The sequence below is a fragment of the Lissotriton helveticus genome, chromosome 11 (assembly GCF_964261635.1).
Source record: "Lissotriton helveticus chromosome 11, aLisHel1.1, whole genome shotgun sequence".
In the NCBI taxonomy this organism is placed as follows: Eukaryota; Metazoa; Chordata; class Amphibia; order Caudata; family Salamandridae; genus Lissotriton; species Lissotriton helveticus.
The window spans coordinates 1,029,635,427-1,029,651,540 of NC_136072.1; the positions used below are offsets into that span (position 1 = coordinate 1,029,635,427).

The 16,114-nt window shown below is 43.8% G+C and overlaps 1 protein-coding gene across 1 annotated transcript in view; it reads left to right on the forward strand.

Annotated features, from left to right (window-relative positions):
• Positions 1 to 1,062: 1,062 nt before the first annotated feature.
• Positions 1,063 to 16,114, forward strand: part of TMEM116 (transmembrane protein 116) — a 215,911-nt gene continuing 200,859 nt past the window's right edge. The window contains exon 1 of the mRNA XM_078667430.1: positions 1,063 to 2,365. Coding sequence (XP_078523556.1) covers positions 2,294 to 2,365 — 72 coding nt within the window. The 5' untranslated portion in view covers positions 1,063 to 2,293. The remainder of the gene's footprint in view (positions 2,366 to 16,114) is intronic.

A 16,114-nucleotide genomic window follows, 5' to 3' on the forward strand; every position in this document is an offset into this window, starting at 1 on the left:
AGAATGCTGCAGGATGCGCTGCGGCAACAGGAGAGATGGCGCGTAGTACACTGCGACTGAGTAAAGTACACCTTCACATCTCTTACAAAAGGGGTATTTAAGGGCAATTTGAAGCACGGAGAAGTAAAGGAATTAACACGGCTTGACTGCCCCTTCTTGCTTTCTCTTTCTTTCAACGTATGTCTTTCAGTCTCTCCTTCTTAACTCCCCTTTGTCGCGGGTCCTTTTTATTTTCCGACTCTTTCTCGTTCTCGCTTCTCTGTCTTCCCCTTCTGTCGCCCTTTCTTTCCCTCTTGTGCTCCAGTTCCGAAGCAGACAATTGAACGCAGACACTGGACCACATCCATCCGTCCCTCTGCCCCACCCTCGCTCTGTCTGCCTCTCTCACACAACCCCCACTAGTTGCATCCACTTTTAAGCGTCACTTTTCTCTCATTTCATCGCTCCTACGGATCCGGCGTCTTTCACTTTGACTTTTTATTTGCTTACTCCCTCCGCTTGCTTCCTCTTCTCCAACCATCTTTCTGTCTCCCCCCCCCCCCCCCCCCGTACCCTCATTTTCAACCTGCTCGCTTTCCTTCTCTCTCGTTTCCTTGCCTTCCGTCATTCTCTACTACTACTTATCCCCCACCATTTCCGCCCCCTTTTTTCCACCCGTACCCATCAATGGATTGTTCATTTTAATTCCCTTTACCCTTCGCTTTTTTCCGTCATATTCTCCATCGCTCCGTTCCCCCTCTTGCTATTTTTATTTCCTTTACTTTCTCCCCACTTTTTCCTTGCTCGCATTCTAGCCTTTTATTTATTTCATAATTGGCAACTCGTCTTCTTTTCTTCTCGTCATATTCTCTAATACTTTCTTCTTTTGTTCTGTTTTCCATGTATTTGGTTTGTCCCTTCACCACCTTCATCTCAATTTCCCCCTTTTCTTGTTTATCTTTATTTTCTCCCGTCGCTCCGTTTTCCCTTCTCTTTCCCCGTCAATCGCTTTCTTTTTCTCTCTGTCCCCAGCTCGGCGGCTCCTTGTTCCTCCCTCGTCGTGTCCCTCCCTTCTCTTTTAGCGCTCTCCTTCACCCTCGCCCTGAGGGCAGCCCTGCCTTCCTCTTGCTGACCGGAGAAAGTCAAGTTCAGTGTCGCCGCGCCTGCTGCGGGCGAGTACCCGGAGTTCCCCAGGAGGAGAGTTCCTGCAGGGGGCGGTGGACAGGACCGGGTTGACACCCGCCACTGCCCCTCCCCCCCCCCACCCCCTCCAGTCCCGGGCAGTGCGTACTGTCAGGATCTCTCCACGCCCCTCTAGAGCTGCCCCTCCTTCGGGACACAGTCCTTGCCCGACATAAAAGCGCACGCCTCCGCGAGAAGCGCAGCTCGAGTGAAGGCGGCGACCGCTGTCCCGGGGCACAGTCAGTGCTGGGAGGAAAAGGCAGTGACACTCATTCACCAGGCACTGCTGCGCAGAATAACGTACTGTGGAGGCAGTGCAGCGCACCGGGTCTCGTTCGCAAGGCAGTGCACAAGGGTCGCCACCGGGTGAATGGCACAGGGCTCCCCTCATCCCTGCAGCATCTGTACTCGCCCACTCTCAGGGGGGACGGAGCCCACCGGGTCTCTGGCCGCCAGCGGGGTCTGCACTTTCTCTTAAGCATCTGAGCACTATCTGGAACTGTGTGCTCCTGCAATGCGTGCACTCTCTGGATAGCCTTCTATTGGATCCTTGCTCTGTCGTTTCTCCATCGCCAGGAAGAAACCTCACCCCCTGGGATCTGCTCCCTCACCCATTAGTAAGACCTCTTCACTTCGAATAGTCATCTGTTCTTTCAAACCAAGGAAGACGCCTTATATCGCCGGATCTAGTCTTCCACAGAGGAAAAGCTCTCCATATCCCTGGAATCTGCTGTTCCACCAAAGAAATACACCACTGGAACACCTCGTCTCCCTGGGATCTAACTCTGGGATTCGGTCTCCAATCCGAGAAAGACGCCTCACTTACCTGGGATCTGCTTTCATATACCAGTTAGACACCTCATATCTTTGGGATCTGGTCTCTGGCTGCAGGCAGACACCTGCTTTTTTGGGGTCTGCGCTCCAACCCTCCAGGAAGGCATCTTACCCTTTGCAGGCATTTACTGTCCCACCCCCTAGACTTCTTGGTGTCTGTTCTGCCCCAGAAATCCTCTGCTGTTTCCTGGAGTTCTGGTTTTCTACCTACCAGGGAGGCCCCCTTCATCTCTGTATCTGTGCTGCCACTCTTAGAGGCAGAGGAAGAGGCTGGGGTGCTCACACCATAGGCCAAGGCATGGATTATAGGGACATCTCCGTGCCTGTATCCCCCACTTTTGATCATGATGACGACGCACAGTGGAAATCGGTGAGTGCGAGAAATAATTTGCCCTGTAATACGACTTATTCACCCTGTTATATTGTAATTACATGTATATAGCACTTACTACCCCTGATGAGACAACAAATCGCTTTTCGCTGTATAGCATGCTACTCCAGAACTCAAAAAGGATTAGTGGTGAATTAGTATAGGGAGATATGAAATTAATTTGAGCGGTGGACATGTGAGTTTGTTATTTGGATTGAAAAAGGATAGGGGAGAGATAGAAGAGGAAAGGGTTTGTATTTATATAGCGCTTGCTACCCCTGATGAGGTCTTGAAGCAATTTTCGGCAGGTAGCACATCATCCAAAACGTAAACAGGATTAGTGGGGAATTAGTATAGGGAAAAATTAAATTAATTTTAGTGGTGGATATGTGAGTCTGTTGGTTTGATGGAAAAGGATAGTGGAGGGACAGAAAATGGAAGGGTCTATAAAGTGTTTTTTGGAGATCATAGCAGTAGGAGGAGGTTTGCGATGAGTAAAGGGGAGGTGGAAGGCAGAGAGTCAGAAGGAAGGGTTTAGAAAGGCTTGATTGGGAGATCTGAATAGCAAAGTAGGTTTGAGATGATGCAAGGTGGGGCAGAGGAGGGGGAGTGTAGAAAGGGTTATCTTGGGGGTCATATTAGTAGAATGGGGTTTGGATGAGTCAGAGACTGAAGGTGGAGGAAATATTGAGAGAAGTATAGGGTACCCCATTGTAGATGCTGAATTAGAAGTAAAGTAATAAATATAAAAGATACATAAATACATAGAGGGTATATATGTATAAGGAAGGTAAATTATGTGGATTTAAGTTGTATTTAATAAACTCAGACTTTCAAGTGTTACTGTACTTTAAGCTAATTTGTTTTTTATAATATGTTTACTTTTGTGTAATGCAATTGTGAAGCAATTGTAGATAAATAGTTATGATTAAGATGTATTTATTTATGCAGTGACCTATATATATGTTATTCATAGAATAATATAAACATATGTAATATGTACATTTTTTAAGCAGAACTAACGAATATCTATATATTTATAAACAGAATTATTATACACATTTATTCAAAGGAATACACAAATGCAGGTACACATATATAGTCCAAATAAATGCTTATATACACAGGAATATGCTGTATATTTATGTTTGATGCTGTTTATGTGGGGAACAGCCAACTCTTGAGTAGTCTTCTGAAGATAAGGTGGCTATCAGTGGACGTTATGTTTAGGGTTAAAGATTTCGAAAGTTTGGCTTTTTGAACAGAGAAGGATGTGCCACCTATGTTTTTTTCTTAATGGTGGGATTTTGAGGCGAGGTGCCAATCTAGAGCAGAGGTTCCTTTGTTGTGTATACAGCTCCCAGTGCAATCATATTTAAGTAAATAACTCAGATGCAATATTTACACCCACATGCATCAAGTGGTTTTGGAGTCGCAAACGGTGCGAATCGGAAAAATCGGCCGTTTGCGATTCCAAAATCACTTTTGGGATGCATGAAATAATTTTAGAAAAATCGCTATTTTTTGCAATTCTTAAAAATGCGATTGCATTTAAGGAATCGCATTTGTGCGATTCCTTAAATGCAATGCATGAAATTTTTAAAAAATGCGAATTAGGAAATAGGAAGTGCAAATTAACACGAGGTTGACCCTCGTGTTCATTTGCGAAATTTTGCAAAAAAGCTCAAAAATGCATTTTTGAAAGTGTCATGTTACACACACACATGTCCTTTGGACACATGTGTGTGAAACTTGCACTAAAAAAAACATTTCAAGGGTGCAGGGGGGGGGGTCCTTTGGACCCCCCTCAGCACCCTTGCAATGCATCAACAAATTGTCATTTGCAAAATCAAATTCGCAAAAAGCTAATGCCTTTCCATTGATTCCTATGGGCCTCTAGGCCCATAGGAATCAATGTAATGCCATTCCTTAATTGCGATTCACAATTAAGGAATCGCAAATACCGAAAATTAAGAAATCCTAAAAACTTTTAAGATTTCTTGATGCATAGGATTTTGCAATTCCTAAATTGTGATTCCTTAATTTTCGCAATTTAGGAATTGCAAAATCCTACAATGATGCATGTGGCAGTTAGACACCACTAAAATTGTACGAGATAGAGAAAATGAGCAAATAAGGCATGGTCAGTGCTTGGATTGTGTGTTAGTGGTTGAGAAACAGTCTAGCACGAGGATGTGGTGCACCGCCAGAGTCATGGTCAATGCTTGGATTGTTGGTTAGTGGAAGAGATATGTTCTAGTGCGAGGATGTAGCCCACTACCAGAGGCATGGTCAATGCTTACATTGTGGGTTAGGGAAAGAGATGGGGTTTAGAGCAAGGTTGTGGTCCACTGACAGAGGCATGGTCAATGATTGCAATTCGGGTTAGTGCAAGAGATACGGTCTAGCGTGAGGATGTGGTCCACTGCCAGATGCATGGCCAATGCATTGATTGTGAGTTAGTGGAAGAGATACGGTCTAGCGCAAGGATGTGGTCCACTGCCAGAGGCATGGTCAGTGCACTGATTGTGGTTTAGCGGAAGAGATACGGCCTAGCATGAGGATGTGGTCTACTACCAGAGGCATTGTCAAAGCTTGGATTGTGAGTGAGAGGAAGAGGTACGGCCTAGCGTGAGGATGTGGTCTACTGCCAGAGGCATTGTCAAAGCTTGGATTGTGGCTTAGTGGAAGAGATACGGTCTAGCGTGAGGATGTGGTCTACTCTCAGAGGCATGGTCTATGCTTGGATTATGGGTTAGTGCAAGAGATACGGTCTAGCGCAAGGATGTAGTCTACTGCCAGAGGCTAGGTCAATGCTTGGATTGACAGAGATGTGAGCAAAAGGTAGAGGTGTTCATTTTCGATAAATGGTAATGATTCCAAATACAATCAAACTGAATCATGTTGCTTAGTCATAAAAATGTTGAATGTTTGCAGCTATAGCTGCTGTATGGTTAGAGGGAGACATAGAAGTGGTTTTAGTGGGAGATGTGCAGTTTAGGGGTATTGTTGAATGGGAGAAATGTTTTTTAGTGGGAGAAATGAAGGCTGGCACAAAATGGGGGATCTTTTAGGTAAAATAGTGGAAGAGATGTAGCCCATCGAAGGGACGTGGCCTAGCATAAGCTATGTGGCTTTGCATTAGCGTGGTTATTTAATGGTAGATATATGTTTCAGATGTGGAGGTGTGCTTTAGTGGGCATGTTTTAGTGGACATCCTTAGTGGTATGGAAGTGGTCAAGAGGGAGAGATGTGGTCTATGGGTAGAGAGTAGTAAAGAGATGATTTAGTGAGACAGGTGGGAGAGAGGTGTAGTTTAATGGTAGAGTTGTGTTCTAGTGGGGATTAGATATGTAATCATAGGGATTTGGTTCAGTGTGAGGGATGTGGTCTCCAGGAAAGGTGTGCTAAAGCTGGGGAGGTGTGGTTTCATTCGAGAGATTTGGTTTACAAGGAGATGTTGAACAAGGTAGTTTAGAAGAAAAGGTGCTGTTTGATGGTTATGTAGTCTACAAGGAGACATGGATTGCAATGTTTGATCCCCTATAATCCACTTAATTTCCTGTCTCCCCAGTTATCGGGTTTGCCCAAAGTGAAAATGCTAAAAACTGGCTAACACCAGTGTTAAGTGCTGTGTAAAGTAAATTCCTAATTTTACAGGGAGCGCAGAGGACTGAAATAGCTGAACGCTGCCAGGCTAAAACAGACTTTCGGCTAATAATCTGACATAGCAGTTTGTCAAAAACCAAATAATGGAGCATTAATCCCATCCTTTTCCCGCCGCCAATGGGCAACTGCCATAAATAGTGCAATTCATTCAAGGTACAGGTCCTCAAACAGTAGTGGGGGTGTTATTAGCACAGCCAATTCGAAATGACGTCACATGGAGGGAGGTTGCTGGGAATGATGTCACAACACTATCATATCCCTCTCTCTAGAGGGATCTGACCCATTTTTTAGTCAAGGTTGAGATGCAGTACTTACTCTAACGCATGGATGTAAATATATGTGTGTATTCATATCGAAACCACAGGTACATCTACTTTTTTGGGAATGCAAAGCAGTGGATGTTGTAGGCAATATTTAATTCCAACAATTAAAGGATTATCTGTGTGTTTATACAAGAAATAATTGCAGCGAGTGCTGAAGACGCCACGCGCCTAAAAATTGCCACTCAGGTTTTAGAACTCAACAAAGTGATATATTCGGTGGCAGAAAGGTAAAAGCATTATTTAGGATACATTAAAAAATATGGCACAGCGCGTGAATTTGTTTTCATGTATGTGTTCGGACTCTGAAGAAGCGCCCTGACCACATTCATATCCACTTTACAAAAACACCAATTAAGTGTAATCAGCCACAGAAATGTCAAAGGACGTTTCTGATTTCAGCTTTACTGTCTATAAATCACATGTATATTTTTCCAAACGTGAAGGGGTAATTGAGAAATTACGTTGACGTTATTTTTTAAGTAAACGTGTGGTACGTGATAGTCTGATAGATATATTGCAATCTGTCGTTCTCACCAAGTAAAACGTACTAAGTGTACTTACAAAATTGTGTTAACGCATTTGTTTCCTGCGTGTGTTTTTCAATCAACTTGTAACGATGTAAACATCAAACGTGGCCAATTCCCTCCACTCCAAAAATATCCACCTTCTGGTCTGATAGATAAAGAGGACGCAGCCGCTGCTGCTACGCAGGGCTGAGGGTGTCGGCCTGGAGGGTTGAAAACACCCCGAGGTTCCAGTAGTGCACGTGTGTGAGATGGCGCACAGTCTTTGCACCTTCGAGCAGCTATTCTGGTCGGACACCGGGTGCCCACGGCTCTGTTCACGGTAAAGGTGACACCCAGCCTCTTTCTGACCTCGAGCCAAGATGGACGAACGCACACTCGGAAATAATAGCCGGGATTTATGCCAGTTTCGCGGATTAACCAAACTTTCTGATCTTAGACAAATACATTGTACCACAAATCCGCCTTCTTCTTCAACCTTTAATGTGGCTTATTATTGCCAAAACTGTCGCAGGTTAAGGAAATGCGTTTTTTTATGAAGATAATTTTTTCATATTGTACTTGATGTTTTTTGCTTGATTTACATGTCAAACATTTCCAGGGCTCGGCTCGTGCAAGGGCTCTTGGAGCCACACCAGCCCTGGGCTTGGCTCTCCCTAATAATTTGCTGGCTCGCCCACCTCTGATGTGTATGCAACGTTAGATTGAATGTTGGCATAAGGTTCTTGTGAATTGCTGGGTCTGGGCGTTTGTTAGTTGTGTTGACTTACATTGGGCTGGTGATCTGTTGTTTTCCATTCACCCTGTCCCGGGGATGCTTAACACACTCTTATGTATATATCATGTATCTAAGTGAGTTCTAGAGCGCACACCCAGGTGCAGAGCAGGAAGTCGCTGCACAAGAAAGAAGGCGCTTTCGTAGAGCAGGCTCACGCCCAGTGAGTGACTGCTTCCCTGGCTGTAAATAAATCATAAACTGAGAGTGTACTTCCTTCTGTGGCTGATAACTTTCCAGCACGTGAGATAAAGCACTGGTTGCAAAAAGCGAGGCCTAATCCTGGTGGGCTTCACCCCTAACGTTGGCTCTCAGTGGTGCACAAGAACATTACTGGAACTACCACTGATCTTTGATTTATTTGGCGCACACTTGGGGTACACAGTGAATTGGGAGAAGCCCGTCCTTTTTAAAATTGCTCCCTGAGAACTGGATAGCACAATAGACAATCTCATAGGGGCCATGGCTCATGGATTTAAATATCTTGGGGTCTACATTACCACACAACCTGATACTTTCCTTGTCAGGAATGTGGAGCGCCTGCTCGTGGGTTTTCAGGGGGTCTTTGCAAGCAGTGTCGTTTTAAGGAATTTGGGGACCCCAGGCAGGATATATTTGGCGGCCACTGTATGGAACAAATTTTAATTGTATTACCCATTTCCTGCTAATTTAAGCCAGCACGATGCCAAACATGACTACATTATATGTTAAACTTTAACACGGTCGCACACAAACAGTAGAAATATGCCGTGCTTGGAACCTCACATATTCTTAAAATGACACAGAGTGGAAAGACAGAGTCAGAGCTAGAGGTAGGCACAGAGGTTTAGATAAATAGAATCAACAGAGGTTAATCAGGGACAAAATGCACTTTACAAGGGGGGTCCTTGGAAGTTGGGGGCCTGTGCAATTGCCCTCTTTGCCCATGCCTTAAAACATCTCTGGTTGCAAGGTTACCCACTCGACCCATCTCCTGCGGCTCCTATATGTAACGCAGAGCACTCCGGTCCCGCTACCAGAATCAGCATTTTTCAGTCTGGACACGGACCTACGTTCGCTGCTCTGGCACGGAGAAGCAACGAGAATAGCCCTAAAGACTCTGCGTAAATCCACATACAATGGTGGGAAGGCTCTGACGAATCAACAGGCGTACTACTGAGTGTCCCATATGTACATGGTGAATAACTAGGCATATGCACCTACCAATGACCCTGGGGTATTGTTGGACAGGAATGGTAAAGTGTCTCCTACCTGGATCCATTATCTTTATGGGTAAGGGGCCGGTGTGACCTTCCTGTATTCACCCGGACCACCCGATGGCTTGGAACAAGTCAAGTGCTTGCCTGGAGTGGAAGGAAAGGGTCACCCCGGAGACAGCTCTCTGGGAAGGAGCCATGGTCAAGGAAGCAAATAGGCTGAAAGGGTACGGATGCTGGGACCTGATTGGGATCTCCAAAGTTGTGGATGTTATTGAGAATGGGACTGAGAAGACTTTCCACCAGATGAATTTAGGTTGAACTCTTATATTTGCAGCTATACAAACATGCACAACTTTAGGTAAGCACTGCGAGCTGAGCCACTGAACTGGACAGAGGCCTCTGAGTGTGCTCTGCTTGAGAGCCACGTATTGCAGGGTGACCTCAGAACAGGTACAATATCCACAATATACAAGGCACTCATCAATAACATGCACGACAACCTCCATCCAGTCCCTTTGGCAGCGGTGGGAGAACAACCTGGAGCCCTTGAAGACAGTGATTGGAAGGCAGCCCTGATGCAACCAAGTGAAGTGGCCATCAGGGCTAGTTTCCACCTGATCAAGTTCAAAATCCTGCTCAGGGCATACTTTGATAAGTCCAAACTACATAAAATAGGGAGAGCTTCGACTACCGATTGGTGGAAGAGTGATTCCATGGAGGGGACTTTTTATTATGCACTATGGGTATATCCTAAACTCCAGGACTATTGGGAGATGGTTTTGAATGAGTTGAACCCCGTAGCTGACAGTAAGGTCCCCCTCAGCCCTCCATTTGTGCTCCTGGGTGTCCCATATTCTACTGATCTTCCATGCAGTCATCTTTTATTCTGTCAGCTGGGCTTGGTTGCGGCAAAGAAGGATGTAGCACTGGTATGGAGATCCTCATTGATGCTGACCAATGTTTACCAGGGATGGACTGATGCATGTTCTTTGAAAAAGTGGTGTATGTCAGTAGGGGCAATCCCAATAAATTCAAGCAGGTCTGGGGGATGCTGGAGGGTGCACCATGGTGTGGGAATTGTGGGGTTTGCTCCCGGTGATACCAAAAGACACGTTGAATGAAAGGACTCCACTGTCCCCATCGATTGAGATGAACCGAGGTGATCAAGGGTTAATGGGGTGAAAGCTTATTGATACGAAGATAAAAATGGGTTATGTGCAAGTTAGAAATGCTACCACTGTCTTGATATAGATTGCATAGTTTTGACTTATATCTGTCATACAGGACCGCTTTACATTCTTCATTAAAATGCCATGTACATGTGTTCATGATTTTTTATGTTTGTTTTTAGCTTAAGCAATCAAAACAATAAATATATATATTTTTTAAAGAATATTACTGAATTTCTGCTCGCCCCAATCTGTGTGATTGACGGATCTCTCCCCGTCCTAGACTTCTGCTCTCTTGGGATCAAAATCCTCCCTGGGGCCATGCTGTGTCTGAAGCCCTGCTCTCTCTAAATGCCTACTATGACTAGATTGCTTCTGCATCGCTGCTCTCTTAAAGCAAAACACTCCCTGGAACTCTACTGTCCTAATACCTCTACTCTCTGAGGATTTTTGCATGCTTATGGTATCTGTTCTCCTAGGATCAATGGATCTCTTTTCTCCTAGGCTATGCACTCCCAAACTCTCTGCACTATCTAGAGTTCTGCTGTTCTATGATCGCTACTCTTTCCACCATCTTTTCACTCCCAGGAGGATCTCTGCTTTCCACTCTTATGGATGATCTCTGCTACTCCAGGACCCTAGTTGTCCCACAATATTTGCTCTTCCAGAAACCCTGCTCTCCTGCATCTCTTCTCTTCTGGACTGTCTGCTCTCCCATGAACTTTACTTGATATCTTTTGACCCAGGATTTTTGCTGTCCCAGAATCTCTCATATGTACGGTGTGATTTAAGGGTCATTATTGGGCACTGGCAGACCTCTACCTGCAGCAGCATTTATTTAGAGTGTTACATTTTAAACAAACCATCTCCAAGGGAGTGGAGATATGGGGGCTTTAGCACTATCTCTGTCGCGCATAAACCAGCAAGGATCTATCCAATAGGCACTCTTTCTCCTGTAGCTCAAATATGTTTCTGCTGTGTACCAGTCCCTCTACACAGTTTTCTGCGGGGCACATAAACACTTTGCTGTTGTTGTAGAGGTATGACGCTTCTGGAACAGTTTGATTTTGGATCATATCATGCACTTCCCTTTAGAACTATCTATAAAGCCTAGTTGTGCAACCAGTTTTGAGAAGAATGTGCTTTAAAATGCATTACTAATCGCTGTTCCTACAAACGTCTTGTGGGGATACCACTCTCCTTATTACATGTCCCTTTAAAAGCGTTGTTTCCCTCTCACAGTTTGAGAAGGGATATTACACTCTATAACACCAGTGTCTGCTCCTCTCTGCACTTCTAGTCTTCCTAAAGCCCTGTTCTCTTAAGACCTCTCTGCTCTCCTGTTTGTACTGCTCTTTCCCGATCTCGTCGCTCCCTGGAATTATACTCTCCCAGCATCCTTGCCCTCCCTGAATCTCTTCATTTCCGTCCAGCTGTTTGCCCTCCATCAGTGACAATGGAAAATTCCTAGTTGTCTCTTGGGTATGTTATCAAGGGACAGTGAAACCTCTTCTCTGGTTCCTTAGCATTGCAGATGTGGTCGGCTAGACTTCACCTATATCACAGATCTGCTTTTCCCGATGCTGGCATTATCGCTTCACCCACACCAAGAGCCAGATGTACATAGACTTCTGTTAGCGATTTACGAATTGTGAATTTTTGTGATTCGCAATTAGGAAATCACAAACAGCTATGTACAACAGTGTCTCAAACACTGTTTACAATTCTTAATTGGACGCAAATAGACCTGCTTCATCAATATTCATGAGGCAGGTCTCAATTTACGACCCATTGGGAACAGCTACAATCTCAGGGATGGTGGCCTGCAAAAGCGCGCAAAATATAGTTTTATTTAATAAACTGATAAGGCCTCAACATACAAATAAAATTAAATTGCAATGCCGTTTTCAAAGAATAATCAAGAACACGTGTTTATTTTTAATGTTTTCTATAAAGCCCACTAAGCCGCATCTCTCTTGCCATTTTTTTGCTCTTTAATTGACATTCCAAAGGAAAGTCAGTCTTCGTACCACAACTATTTTATTCAATAAAATAGCTACCCATTGGGCTTCTCACATAGAAAGTTTGAAATTTCTTGTAGGGTTACTCCTCTGGAGGAAATTTCTGACTTCCTTGGAATTCACAAACACTTCTAAGAGTACTCCTGATACCCTTCAACTCTGAAGGGCTCCCAGGAGTTCTCACCTGCATAAACATTTACACCTGCAGAAATGTAACATGTGTATTTATTAGGATGCATAAATGTATTGCATCAGTGAAGTAGTTAACGTTTTTTATTTTGTTTTCTGTGGAGGAACGCCTTCTCCCACACCCTTTCAACTTCTGGGTGTTTTCCCTCCCTTTGTCACACTGTAAACAGATTTACTTCTGCCCTTACCAGGTGTCAATGTACAACCCCTTTCAAGATGGGAAAGTACCTGGGAAATTTTGGGGAAAATGTCCTTCTTTTGTGGGTGCCCTGACACGAACCACCCATAAACCAACTATGTGAGATTTCCTCAAGCGCACACTCACACCATACTGGTGCGCTTGCATGTGTGAATATTTACGTAACAAGTGCAAATCAATGATTTGTGAAAGAAATTTTAATCTTTCCCACGTGGCCAAATTTGTGATCCTGGGCAAATCACCTTGACTCCTTTATAAGGGATGCCCTCGTAACATTAATTTAGCAGTGCGCGCTTCAAAAAAAAGTGAGCTTGTTCTGCAGTACAATAGCTTTGCTTTGACATGCAGAATATCTGAATTTTATTTTTATATCAGATTAACACGTAAATAAATTAGTTTCTTTTGTACCCAAATTGAGGGTACCTCATAGTTCTGACTTCTGATCACAACGGGGCAATGCTTCTGCAAATTTGTTTGCCATGATTTGGAATGAAAAAGTGGAGCTTCAATAATTAACACAGTTAGTTTCACAGATTTAAATATCACAACAAATTGGATTCTGAAATAACATAGAAATGTTTTTGAAAGTTGTACAACACACTCCTATCACCTCTGTCATCCTGTCAGCTTTTTGTACTGTTCCTTCCTTCTGCTTTTATCACAGTGGTTTAGAAAATTGTAGGCATCAGCCTCCTGAGCACATTTTGTGGCTATGTTTGGAATCACATAGGCTCTTTAAGCTGATTAGGGTCTTTTTAAATACTTTGTAATGTGCAATGCTAGCCTTCATTTAGAACTTCATGCTAAGCCTATAGTAATAGAACTGTTCTACTCATTGTGTTTTCATAGTCAGGATGTGTGATATTAGGTAAGATTTTGATTGTTTAGAAAAAAATAATGAGGAATAACAGTAGAACAATTATTTGTTTTTTTAGGACGAATTGCATCCCCGCATCCAAATCGGTACGAGGAAGCATTTCACACTAAAATATAGCGCTGAATGCAAGTGTTGCCTTTTGCCTAATTATGTAATTTTTCTGAAATTTCTTGTGATTGCGCTAATATAAATTTCGTGAATTCGGCACACCACTCATTACCACTAGCCTTTTGATATTTGCAAACAGACATGCTATATTCGTACTGTGATACGATATTAATGTCTTTGAAATGGGGTAACAGTGCATTTAGAATGTAATTTTATCGCATTTTTCCTATTATTTACAGCATCACCGGTATTATTGCATATTTTTTACAAAGTCTTACATTAAGGCCTTGTCTTCTCGATGTTTGCTATAATAAGCCACTGAAATTATGCAGCAAGGGAGCGCCAAATTATGCAGCAGGGTGATAAATTATGCGGCAATAAAAGGTGGCATAATGCAGAATATTTTGTTTTATAGTATTAATGCATTATTTAGTCATTTGTACACATGAAACTACTGTTTGTGCAATGATTTCACCCCATTAGCCCAATTGAACTATTAAATACATAAGTAGGCAACTGAAAGATGAGCAGTTACGTTTTGCAAAGAGTGTTTCAATCACCACTTTTTAGTATGTTTTGATCAGTTTGAGTTAGAAACACATTTTGTTGGTTATAATCTGCAGATTATGCAGTTGATGAAGGATTATATGGAAAATACAGCAAATTCTTAATTATGCGAAAAGCAGCGGCCGCAGAATCGCATAATTCCAGTGGCCCTGCCTATAATATAGTTTTTAAATATGTGGATTTTTTACAAATATGTTTGTAAAACTCCAGTGCTTTAATTCCGAGTAGCGCGGGGCTGGGGCGATTTTACTGCACAGTACACATGCGAGTAAAATCACATGTAAATGGGAAATTAACATGTGGGGGCGGGACAGGGAAGCTTTTATTTTCCTTTCTTCGCTAACGAGGAAAGGATTGCGTGCTGCCCCTAGACACGAAAACAATCAGGATGAGACGTGGCTCCTACTGCAGCCAAAGCCTGTTTTTTTCGTACCGGAAAGATCGTGTTTGTTTCTAACAACCCTGTAAAACCGGGTGAGGAAAGGTGGTGGAAAATGAAAGCACAGAATAATGCGTTCATTACTCTCGGCCTAGATTATAACCAGGGCCTAACTGATAAATCTAAGCCTCACCCCGCATAAAATAAATAAACATGAACCGCCTATGCCTTAACACCTGCAACAAATGAGCATGGATGCGACGATAGGTTAATTTGCAGCCCTGCCATGAAAGGGAAAACAAATGGCAAACACAGTCCTTCCTGAGAACATTTAGGAAAGATTATCACCTTGTAGAGACAAATCTTTTGTGTTTTTACTCTCAGTCGCTCTATAAGTGTGAAGGCTTGATAACATATTTAGCAGCCTGATATAGGTGGCCCACTTTGTACTGCTAAGAAGGACATTGAACACTTTATATAGCAGCAATACAACATTTTTTATTAGTAGGCCTGGCCTTCCTATCCAAATAACGCAAGGTAATAAACTGATCAGTGCAGTGACATTTACAGTAGCCAGCATGGACTTTGGAAACCACTGCTTTTGCACTAGTCCGCTCAGAAAGATAAAACCATGCAGCACCTTTTCACCACTGCAGTCCCAAAGCACAATGATTCTCCAGGGTGAAGGACCGTGTCCTTTCCTGCCCAGCAGAATGATAAAGCAAGGATTGTCTCCCAGTGTGCAGCGAGGCCACTCTCCATATCTTGGGTGGGATGTATGGGATGGATGTGCTTTGAGTCTTCCATTTTATTGAGTGTTCCTGAAGTTAGACTTCGAGTGCTTCAGTAGATGTGCTGAGCTGACGAGGCCAGGAGCCTCCTAGTGAGAGGCTGTGTTATGGAGCCTCTTTATGTTCTACCTTTAACCTGGAGTTGAGGAATAAAGTAATCTATGATTTGTAACTTCTGCATGGAGGAACCCACTATTTAGGATGGTTCTTATTTATGGAATTAGCAGCACAGCTAATATGTTGAAAAACGAACTAGCATTGGCAAAGCCAGAAGGTGTCGTCTTTGGGAATGATTCAATCAATCAATCAGTGATTTGTGAAGTGCGCTACTCACCCATGAATGTCTCAAGACGCTGGGGGGCAGGAGGGCGTGCTTATCCAATTCAGACAAAGAACCAGGTCTTGAGGCTCTTCCTGAAAGTGTGCAGCATGGGGGAACGTCTGATGTTGAGCGGGAGCTTGTTCCAGGTCTTTGCCGCGATGTAGGAGTAGGCTCTTCCATCTGCTCTGGCTCTGCGGATGCACGGGTTTCCACGAGGTCGGCAGAGCGGAGGTTTCTCTTAGGTACGTGGAAGGAGACCCTTTCGTTGGGGTATTGGGTTTCGATGTTGTGGAGGGATTTGTAGGCGTGAGTGAGTAGCTTGAAGTTTACGCTCTTCTCGACGGGGAGCCTGTGGAGGTCTCGTAGGAGTGGGTGATCAATTAATCAATCAATCAGGGGCTTATAAAGCGGGCTACTCACCCGTGAGGGTCCCAAGGTGCTGTGGGGGAGATGGGGGCAGCTCCGGTTTAGTTGAAGAGCCAGGTCTTGAGGTTCTTCCTGAAAGTGTGCAGGTTAGGGGAGCGTCTGATGTTCGCCGGGAGACTGTTCAAGGTCTTGGCTGCGATGTAGGGGAAGTGTTCATGTCGTGGGATACCAAGGATGAGTCTGGCAGCGGTGTTCTGGATGGTCTGGAGTT